This window comes from Polyergus mexicanus, unplaced genomic scaffold (assembly GCF_030449975.1).
Source record: "Polyergus mexicanus isolate NDT 795.1 unplaced genomic scaffold, iyPolMexi1.0 SCAF_2, whole genome shotgun sequence".
In the NCBI taxonomy this organism is placed as follows: domain Eukaryota; kingdom Metazoa; phylum Arthropoda; class Insecta; order Hymenoptera; family Formicidae; genus Polyergus; species Polyergus mexicanus.
The window spans coordinates 2,140,926-2,151,645 of record NW_027223322.1 but is presented as its reverse complement, the minus strand read 5'-3'; the positions used below and the strand labels follow the sequence as shown (position 1 = coordinate 2,151,645).

General features: G+C 39.6%; 3 protein-coding genes across 4 annotated transcripts in view; 1 reads left to right on the top strand and 2 right to left on the bottom strand.

Annotated features, from left to right (window-relative positions):
- Window positions 1–516: 516 nt before the first annotated feature.
- LOC138943914 (uncharacterized) lies at window positions 517–4,107 on the bottom strand. The gene is made up of 8 exons (XM_070314820.1): window positions 3,694–4,107; window positions 3,437–3,592; window positions 2,826–3,176; window positions 2,191–2,355; window positions 1,877–2,076; window positions 1,559–1,724; window positions 1,326–1,488; window positions 517–1,069 (listed from the first exon to the last, which is right to left on the bottom strand). The coding sequence occupies exons 1-8, from the start codon at window positions 3,763–3,765 to the stop codon at window positions 654–656; spliced, it is 1,689 nt and encodes a 562-aa protein (XP_070170921.1). The 5' UTR covers window positions 3,766–4,107; the 3' UTR covers window positions 517–653.
- Window positions 4,108–4,164: 57 nt separating this feature from the next.
- Window positions 4,165–6,426, bottom strand: Mrpl50 (mitochondrial ribosomal protein L50). Its single transcript, XM_070314843.1, has 5 exons — window positions 6,251–6,426; window positions 5,994–6,097; window positions 4,637–4,839; window positions 4,448–4,567; window positions 4,165–4,359 (listed from the first exon to the last, which is right to left on the bottom strand). Exons 1-5 carry the CDS (start codon window positions 6,323–6,325, stop codon window positions 4,226–4,228), a joined length of 636 nt encoding a protein of 211 aa, XP_070170944.1. The 5' UTR covers window positions 6,326–6,426; the 3' UTR covers window positions 4,165–4,225.
- Skd (mediator complex subunit skuld) overlaps window positions 5,896–10,720 on the top strand; it is a 30,165-nt gene continuing 25,340 nt past the window's right edge. For both annotated transcript variants that reach the window (XM_070314787.1, XM_070314785.1), the window contains exon 1: window positions 5,896–6,766. In XM_070314787.1, coding sequence (XP_070170888.1) covers window positions 6,698–6,766 — 69 coding nt within the window. In that variant the 5' untranslated portion in view covers window positions 5,896–6,697. The remainder of the gene's footprint in view (window positions 6,767–10,720) is intronic.

Here is a 10,720-nt window from a genome sequence, read left to right as displayed (position 1 = left end):
TGAGAAGAGCTTTCTTTCGTCCTACATCTTGTGTCAATAGATTAACGTTAAAGGCGTGAGTAAGTATTTGTGATCTCCATTACATTATGTTTGAACAGATCGTAATCTTCACGCGTCATCATGATCGAACGATGTACGAAATTAGTAAATGTTCGATCTAGCAAAGTTATACGAGAATTATATATCAATGACACGAATGAATTGATTCATGGTCCATTTTTTATAAAATAACGATCGAAATTTAATACAATTTATGGAAGACCAATTTCTCATTTCGATTAATCACACGGTATTAGTTATAATTAAGTAATAATTCGTATCTTCCCTGTAGTTTTCATTCGTAATTTATGAATGAATAAATACTCATAATTTATATGTTTTTGTTTTAAATATCTAACTATTGAACATTTACTGTGGAATTCGTCAAGTTTATATATATATATACACACACACACACACACACACACATACACACACATATATATATATATAGGGATCGTTTGTAGAATCGTGAAAAAAGTTTTATTTTTTAGACTTACATTAAATAATTATAACATTAAATTTCATCGTAAGATTTATGATACCAACATTATAATTAGCGATCACTGTGATAAAAAAAAAACATGTATAATAAGAGAAACACACATCATATTTTATCTGTCACGAATCTCCTTCAATAATAATACCAACGTAGCATCTACCGACTCGGCTGACTTGAGTCTTCGTTCCAGAGCTTCAAAGTCTACCTTTTCGAGCCAGGCTGGTGGATCGCTTGTTTTTGATGGCATAGGACACAGGAGCCTCTCGACAGCAGCGCACAATCCGCACCACTCCCTAAAGTCCAATGAGTCTGTTATCTCTCCTATCACAGACCTCAGATAGGATCGTTGTTCGTCTGTCAACGTTTTCCCGATCACTTCTTGAAGAGCTTCTTCGACGCTACTCGACGAAATGCGTCGCACGTTGTTCAACGTCTCATCGTTAAATCTGTTAAATATTCGACCAAATATCAGTTTCCTTCCCAAGGTGATGTATGCATATTTGCTGAGATATCGAAGTGGCGTTAATCCTACAACAATCATATCATCACAATGCATGAATAAATTAATACAGGTAAAAATATAAATATAAATACTTATGTATAAATATCAATTATATATAATTTAAAGTACAGAAGATCAAGAAAGAAGTAAAGAAACTTTGCTTAGTGTGTGAGGAACACCTTGTATAAAATTTGTTACCTGTTTTAGTATAGCGTTTTAGTATATAAATTCATCTCTTCCAACCTATCGAAAATAAATTAATGAACTCTACGTAAGACGTACCATGAAGACTTTGACTGTCGAGTAATTCAAACCGTACTGTTTGACGGGAAAATACTCTGGGAGCATTTTGCGCCAACAGGCTGGCGCTCGTTTGACGAGATCCGCGCAGAGTTGAGTAAGCATCGCCTTTTACTCGTAACGCTTCCTCTAAGGCGATTCGTTTCTAAAATAACTTAATTAATTAACATTTAAGAAAACATTTAACAGATTTAAAGAGATCTCAGAATATTTACTTTAATGGAGAATTCCGCCTCCACCGTATCGCGATCTAGTTCTCGGCATAAGTGTTTCAGAATATCAAGTGTAAGGAAACTCGGAGGCATCGTGTGACTCATTGTATGCACGGGCGTCTTCTTTGAAGAGATCGAGTCGTCAACATTATCGATATTAATATGAGCCCTGTTACGTGGTTTTTTGTGTTAAGAAAATAATTTTTCTTATCTTTTCTTTCAATTCGATATTCTCTCTTCATATCGTACATTAATATAAATATATAAAAATACCATATATTTTTTTTATAAATTTTAATACATATTTTTGTAAGTACTAACGATGTTCGCCGCGATCCGTTTCCGATCTGTGAGACTTGTGTTACCGTGGGCTCGAGCGGATCGCGAACTTCCGTTTGTTGGCCGTAAGTTGAGCCCCTCCTACATTTTCTTTTACGCAATCGCTTTCCCCGTCTTCGAATAATCACCGGTTGTTGTTCGCTGACGCTATCGGCTTCTTCCTCCGCGTTCTTGGACGAGTTCTTTCACCGGTGTATATTTTATTTTTATAATATTATTTTTCAAATTACGTAAAATTTCAAACACGCGAGAGGAAGCCATATGCAAAGCTTCTAGAGAAAGAATCGGAAACTTACCGTCTCACATCTTTCAGTGATAGGTGAGGGAGGTGATGGAGGAGGCGGCGCTGGTGCCACTGACAAATGTGATCTCGAGGCCGGCTTACAGACAAATATCTCGTTTTTCCGGGGCATCGGCGGTAACTCGAGCGTAAGAGCATGCCAGCTAAAGGTTTCATTTTCCTAGAACCGAATATATCACCGATAATACTTTTATATACAGGAAAATCATCTTCAATAAGGGAACAACTATTTTAATGTAATATGAATAAAATATTTAGGCATTTCTTCAAGTTTTCGATAGTGTACTCGTGAAGCATCGTATCTTTTGCATAACATACATGAACTGTATTAATCTCTTTTCGGAATTAAATTTTATTTTATTTTTACTTTATTTCTTAGAGCAGGATTATCATCTACTATGGTATATATTTATTATTTTTATATCACAGAAATTTTCGTAATGTAATTATTTTATATCATTATAAAGCACCATTTTTTATTTGTTACTAATTAATATTATAATATTTAGTAAAATTATTAATATTGATTACTAATATTTTTTTTATTTAAGGAAGTTTACTTATAACAAAGACGAAAAAAATGATAGTAACAATAATTCGTATAGCGAAAATAGTGTAATGAATACCGACCACCTGCTGCTTCTGTGAATTCGTTCGAAGATCGAGAACTAGGGTGGTGCGTTCGCGCGGATTACAGGTCACCGGTAGGTCCTCCTGGGTCGCGTGGCTTGTTAATGCGGTTGGGCCGCTGGCGAGCGTGGGCGCCGGAGTCAAAGGTCGCGAATCGGTTTCCGTGTATTTTCGGAAGAGCTCCTCGGGCACCGCCGAAGCGATCATCTCGATATTGTAGCCATCGCCGGTGTCACCTCCGACATTTCCAGCTATTATCTCGCCTCTATTTCCGCCCGCGCCCACCGCTAACAGACTCGTTCGTATCATCTCCATCTCCTCCGGCAGTAAAAGAGCTTTCCCCTCGGTTGCCTAATATTATGAAATAGAAGAAAAAAAGGACGACTATTGTTACACGACAATACACAAAGGAATATGTGAAATCTTTGGAGAGAGAAGGTAATAAATTTTGATCAAACTTCTCTGCTAGCCTTAGTTGCTTAATACAATTCTGTCAATTGTCACTATATTATAGTATAAAATATAGATGAGATACATTAGAATTTCATATCACTCTAATGGGATTTCGTAATACTATCTTCTCTCTCCACAACGGCGGATGAATTTTTTACCCATGTATCTTTCGCGCGTCGAACCACCTCCTTCGCCTCGCAATCCGCCGGATGATTGCACAGCACCGAGCAACCATAAGGATAAGGATTAAAAAGTCCAGCGAATGGTCGAAGGACAAACGGCGCCGTTTTGGTACAACCCGATAATTCTACGCTCTACGTATATATATATATTATCTTTAAATAAATAATGAAAGGCTAATATATGAAGTGACGCACGTAGCGCCCAGTTTTGTTGGCATATCTTTTTTTTTTACCTTAGGTTTCGGCCTGCGAACCGGCCGAATTCGCGCGGAGAGAAGACCGGTTGCACTCGCGATCCCGGGCATTTCGATTGCGATAATAGAAAAACGACGTACACTCGCTGTTACACTTTGCGCTGAATAAATCGCGCTCCGTCCGTTCGTTACCTCGATGCTACATCGGGACGTTGCTACGCGCGTCCGATGGGTCGATCGGGGAAGCTCGCATCCGTGGTTACGCGATCACATATGCGGCTCTTTCGTCTTCCTATGATACATACAATCAAAACTTATATATTATGTTTTTCCCTGGAAACAACGATGACCCCCAAAGAAAACGTCAATATATCTATATAATACAGAAACGTTTCACGATTGTAAATTGTAATATTGCGCAATGTTGTTGCAATATAAACGTTGTAGCAAGACATTCGCTATTGGAAAAATTACAAAAACAATAGAGTAATTTAGACAATCTGCGTTGTTTAACAAATTTATTGTCTAACAACACTTTTGTTGCGATTATAATTATCTGACAATAGATTATTTATATCTTCAACTGCTCGTTCAACCATGGATTCTCTTGCTTATGCCCAGGATATTTCTTTTTATACTTGATACTGGTCACAAGAGTAGAACTTTTCGGGAAGGCCGTTTTGCCATTAAATAATGTATCGGTATCTGTCAAAAAAATATCGTCACTTAAATACTTATACACGTGTATCATAAAATAGTGCGATAATTCTGTAAATTCTACAAGATGTCTCACCTGGATGAAATCGATGATACTCTTGTTGGACGTGCAAGTTCTTAGGCAAATCTATCTTACTTAACGCTTCGTAGGGCGTCTTAGTGTCCACCGATGTCGTATAAAATTGTTTCAAATCATCTATGCGATCAAATTCATATTATTATTGGTTGTTAGTAATGAATTTTAAAGTAAAAAAATTTTGCTAACCGATATTATCGATGGTATGAAGCAACGAATTCGGGATGGAATGCTTAAATTCCCCCTCACAGGCGACAAATAGTTTGAAACGAAGAACAGGGTCTTCTAGTTTCGTCTCATCGTGCGTGGAGACGGCTTGACTCTCGCAGATTTTATCAATTCTCTCAACCACATCTTCGGGGGGTTCATAAGCTTTCTGCGATCTCAAAAATCTAAAAGAATGATATATAATTTATATAATTGATCTTTCCAATTTTTTAAAATTATTTTATCAACCATATTTAATAATTGTATATTGGTTTCCCCAATTTTTTTTAAATTATTTTATCGACCAATTTTTTAAATAATCGTATATCATAACGCGCGAAAAGTTCTCAATTATTATTATAACTTAAATTCCAATAGACATTAATCGTTCAAGACAAGATATTAGGTTTACAGCCATAAGATAAATCTTAAAATATGAAGGAAAAAAGAGGATAGGGGAAGAATATTTTTATTTTTAATTTTTTTTTTTTTATGTATTTAAGGCATTTTATTATTTGTATATTTTTTTTATTTCTCGTTCTCTATGAGCGTCTACATCAATTTCACGTATCAGCGATCGACATAATCTTGCGTGGTTATTATCACGATAAGAATTGCCCCAAACTTTTCGAAAAAAGATTGCTCTTTCGCGAACGAAAAATTCAACGCGATGAGGGACAATAGGGTCAGACGCGGGACGCGAGGGCAGGAGGGAGGAGATCGATGTCCGTTGACCGTACGGTGCTGCTACCATGCGTGTTGTTTCTCGTTAAGCAGTGCCGTATTTTTAGTGCATCTAAATGCCCCGCAAATAAAACTTGCAAAACGCATTATTTGATCGTAACATTATCGAAACATTAATTGATCGATGTTTTGCATAGACAAAAATCAAAACAATCTCTATCTCCTTACTCATATTTCACGCTCCATTTCGAAAGATATCAGTTGCGTTACGATCTTTGCTCAGTGAATAGCGGTACACAAGGAAACGCGTTACGAGAGCGCCAACATAAATAGTAAACAAACATAAACATTAAACGAATCGATCAATCATGAAAATACTATTGTCATCAAACCGAGTTGAAACTTTCGAGACATTTTTTTCTCTTCTTTTTTTTTTTTGCGATCGCGTAGCGTCCCGATATAAATAAGGGAGGGGAGCGATATACGGCCCTGTGGACCTGTCAGATTCGTCAGACGATTGGTCGACGCGCGGAGGGAGCGGTGGCAAACGGTAATATGGCCGCGGTGCGGCCCCCGTTAGTCAGGCAGCGCCGCGACGTAACGTCAATTTTACCGTACAGCTGCGACGCGAGAATTTGGATGCGATCGTGCTTACCCGCGGGCGGCCAAGGATTCTCCGACCGAATCTATCCTCGCCTTCACCACCAGTTTGACGGCCTTGCTCTTCTTGTGCCGGACGATATCTCGACGCGCGGTCGCCTGTGAAAAAAAAAAAAAAAATGACCATCTCGTTAGTAGTAACGCGCGTATCGAGTGTACGCGAATCGTCTGGTTCGTCACGTGCGTATATGTGACCCGCGAGTGGCGAGTATATGCGCGCGTGTACGAGAGTGCCGAGAGTTATTCACCGACCGTGTTAACGACGAGTATAGCCGAGGTACTTCTAAAAGCGTTGGCGAACGAGCCATGCCTGATGAGCGCCGCCATCTTTTTCACGCTCGTCGTCGCCGTCGTCGCCGTCGCGGTGTCAGTGTCAGTGGAATCAGTGGTAGTAGTGGTGGTGGTAGCAGCAGCAACAGCGGCAGCAGCGACGGTAGCCGTCGACGGCAACTAGAACTGCGGCAGTGAGCTTTAGGGGGCGCACTCGGCGGCTGCGCTTGTTGTTTCCCATCGCCGCCCGCCGCCATTTTACAGTCGCCATTGAGAAGTGAAAACCCTCCTAAATGTACGGGTCGAGTGAATAAGCGCGGTGTGGCTCCGCCGTTCCGCGATTTCTCGTGTGACCGGGGGAATATCGGCGCCGAAGCTGCCGCCCGAGAGTGTTAGACTAATGCGTGTACGGCGTACAATGGAGAAGCCATGACGCATCCGTCGCATCAAACCAACGGCGCCAGCCTGGAGGACTGCCATACGAATTTCTTCGCACTGGTGAGTGATCGTAAGCCCGCGCTCGATTCCAGCGCGGAAAGAGAGAGAGAGATATCCCACGAACGATGCGTGCCGATGAATTCTAAGGGACCCGACGCGATCACTCGGCTCGCCAATGCTGGAGAACGAAGCGAGACCTAGGTGGCCGCCGGCATCTCGCCGTACGTCACACGTCGCCGACGACGCGAGTACGCCGACCACCGTCGCGCTTACCAACGTTAACCTATATTCGCGGCGATATATTGCCGTGGCGAGTGTATCTCGTACGTTCATCATTGTCGACGTCAATGTCAACGTCGCCGTTACCGTTACTGTTGTCGTCATCATTGTCGTCGTCGTCGTCGTCTTCGTCGTCGTCTTCGTCGTCGTCTTCGTCGTCTTCGTCGTCGTTGCTCGTGTTGTGTATCGCAAGATACACTTCCCCTCTTTCCGCGCTGTGGCCTCATGCGTGCGTGTATGTCGTGTGTACATACGTTAGTGAGATTTCAAGTTTTGTTGTGTCGAGCCAATGTCATGCCTGATTCATGTCAGACCCCGAAGTCTTACGGTACGCCGTACGAGACGGAGAAAAAGAGAGTTGATGAGCGAACAAACGAGTGAGAGAAAGAGAGAAAGAGCTAGCGAGCGAGCGAGCGAGTGGAAGGTGCAAGGAATAGAAAGAGAACGAGGAGAAGTGATCGCGAGAGGAGAGAGGAGAGAGGGCGAGAACATAGACAGGCACGCTGTGTCCCATCGTCTCTCTCTCTCTCTCTCTCTCTCTCTCTCTCTCTCTCTCTGTCTCTCCCTCTTTCTCGTTCTCGGCGTAATATAGGGTTTGTGTGTCCGCGCAAAGCGAAAGATAGATTCTCGGTAATCGTGGGTATTTTCGAGGGAACGTATAAAGTCGCAGAAATTCCTAGAGAAAATTCATCCAGTCGCTCCGAAACGTTCCCGCCTCTCGTGTACTCTTTTTGCGAGAGCGGGATGAAGAAGAGACGGAGGAGATCGGAGACGGCAGCGGCGACGGCGCGATATTGTGTCTGTCGCGTAACATTCCTTTCGCCTCTGCGACTTGTCGCGAAGGAAACAGCGTGCAGCGTCGCGCCGGCCGTCCGTAGAATGAGAAAAGCAGCGTCTCTCGGGCGATGTGTTTGTTTCTCGATGGCGCGAGGTTTCGCCGAAGTCTCGTTCGCCGGATTTTTTTTTTTTTTTTCCCTTCCCCCGAGAAACGCGAAATGATTTCCTCGAAGAAGCGTGTCGTATGGCGATTCGTTACACGGGTCTATGTATGTATCTACCTGCCTGTACGAAAGAAAGAGGCTCTCTTGGCCACAACATTCTCATCTTCTCTGTTTCTCGCGTTCCGTTCCACTCTACGCGCGCGCGCGCGCGCACACACTCGTGCGTTCCGGCACACACGTATACAGGTACGCACGCATTCTCGACACAGGCTAACGGCGACGAGGCGGACGCACTTTTCTGCCGCTCGTTGCATCTCTCGCGTTCCCACAGAGTACGGTTAAACGTCACTGCGAACGGATGACGCGCCTTCCCTCTTTCGAAGCTTCAAGGTGTTATGGTTACATTGTGATACACGAGATAGAGAAACGGAATCTTGTTCATGTATTTCAATAAGTTTTATACATGGTAATACAGTGTCTCGAGGATTTTACAAAAATAACAAAAGTCTACAAAAAGAGAGATATATATGAATCGAAGAGTAGATTTAAACAATAGGTCTAAAGGTAAAATGAATGTGAAAAACTCTTTTCACATTCATTTCGATCATTTATTTTTCCTGCAGTTTGTGCAAATTTATATATTATATAGCAATTGATATAAAGAACATGAATATATATATATATATATATTAATTTACAAAACAGTGAACGGAGATATTTAGATAAATTTGACATTGGTTGGAAACATCTTTACACAAAATTTTGTAAATACAGATTATATTACAAAGAAAATTTTAAAAACGACAATATACAGAAAGTAATATAGAATTAATTATATAAATATTATAAAGAATTTTAAAATATTTGTATGTATAAAAATATTTAAAGAAACTAGGAGAATATTTACATGTATAAAAATATTTAAAGAAACTAGATAGAAGAAACTAGAAGAATAAAAAATAAAAAGCAAGAAAAGAAGGGCAAAAATTTTAAATATCTACAATATCCACAGGATATTAACAATAAACCTTCAATATAACGGCGCGATATTTCTTGATTAGGATTAGCATAATTTTACCGGTAATCTGAAGACAAATCGCAAAGAATAGATAACATTACGCGTAAGCTAATATATTATATTGAATAAAAAATTGAAAATCGGTAATTAAACTGCAATTAATTTATGAACTTTTTTTCCTTTTTTTTTTCGGTATTCTGAAACTTTTTATCGGTTTCGGGCAAAAACATTTATCCCCCAAAAAATGCATTTGCGATATATTTCATAATCTGGATACTTGATCGAGAGATTGCACTGTACGAGATGCATGCTCGTCCAATTTTTTTCGCACGGATTGCAGTCCGTTAAAATGCGTCATTTATCGCCAGTTAAGAGCATTTATCAAGCGAAATCACTGCGTTGAAGAAATCAGGTTTTTTTTTCCCCCTAATCGTGCGAATAACATGTCCTCTTATTTACTGACAGTTGACGTTTACTGCACATTTCGGCGTATAGGCCGAAATTAATGACATTGAATAAAAATGACGATTTTTCTTTCTCTCGTCTTTCAGATAAACACATTTTTTTAAAAGCTATAATTTATTCTCTTATAGTTTATTCTCCGTTCGCGTGTTTGGCGTCTGTGATATAAAATTTTACAAAGAACTGTTAATTTAATGCAGAAAGACGGCTGGAATTATTTTAAACAGCACACGTTTCATCGAATTCCGACAAAACGGTGAGCTTTTTTTCGGAGCTTTATGAAAACCACGCCGCGAGCTAATTCGGCACTCCCTCGGTACAAGGCAACCGATATAGTTCATATAGTTTCATTCGATTAAACGCGATAATATATAAGTGCTCCGCGCAAAATCTATCAAAGCCGTTTGATCACAATGGTTAATGACATCCCTGTTATTTTCTTTATAACAGCGCGAATATATACCAGAAGTTAATACGATTTAATTAGATGCCAGTCGCAAGTAATGACCCGAATAATTAATTATGCTTATAAAGAGAAAAGCGTTTCGCTAAAAACGGATAAATTGTCACTTTAACAATCGTATGTATATATATATATATATTTATACATTTATTTGGTTTAACATGAAATATTATATATAATCGTATCTTTGCAATCGTCTTTTACTGATAATGAATTCACGCCGGTAATTTTTTCGAGCAAATTTATTCACGCGAATAGTTCCCGGAATGTATGCGCGATCGATTATATCGCTCGTCTAATTAATATTTATATTTACACAAATATCAGAAATCTATTTGCGTAAAGTCACACTTCTGAGTATTCGAACATAATTTGTCGATAATTTGTTTAAAACTTGTTAGCATTCGATGAAAAATGGAAAGCAAACGTTTGCATTCTGCACACACACACACACACATACACATAAATATTGCATTTAATTACCACAATTAATTTTATTTGCACAATATAAACTTCTATTTCTTCAAATCTTTAAAGTAGATAAAATAATATCAAAATATTTTTTTTACTCTCGTGTATGCAATTTCTAACGAATATAAATAATGGAAGCACGTAGTGAGCGCGATGAAATGTTTGTATTTTTATCGGGGACGGTTGAAAAAGATCAGATATTGAGTTTATCGGCTCTCAATTACTTGAAATTCTTTCTTTCGTAAAATATACAAATAATTTAAGGGCGCGAAAAATATTATCTTCCCTTTCGAATAATGCTCGCGCAAACGTCAAAATTGTCCCAGGTTCAGGTCGCGCTCGACAACGCGAGACATGTAACGATCCATTGGTCTTAATTA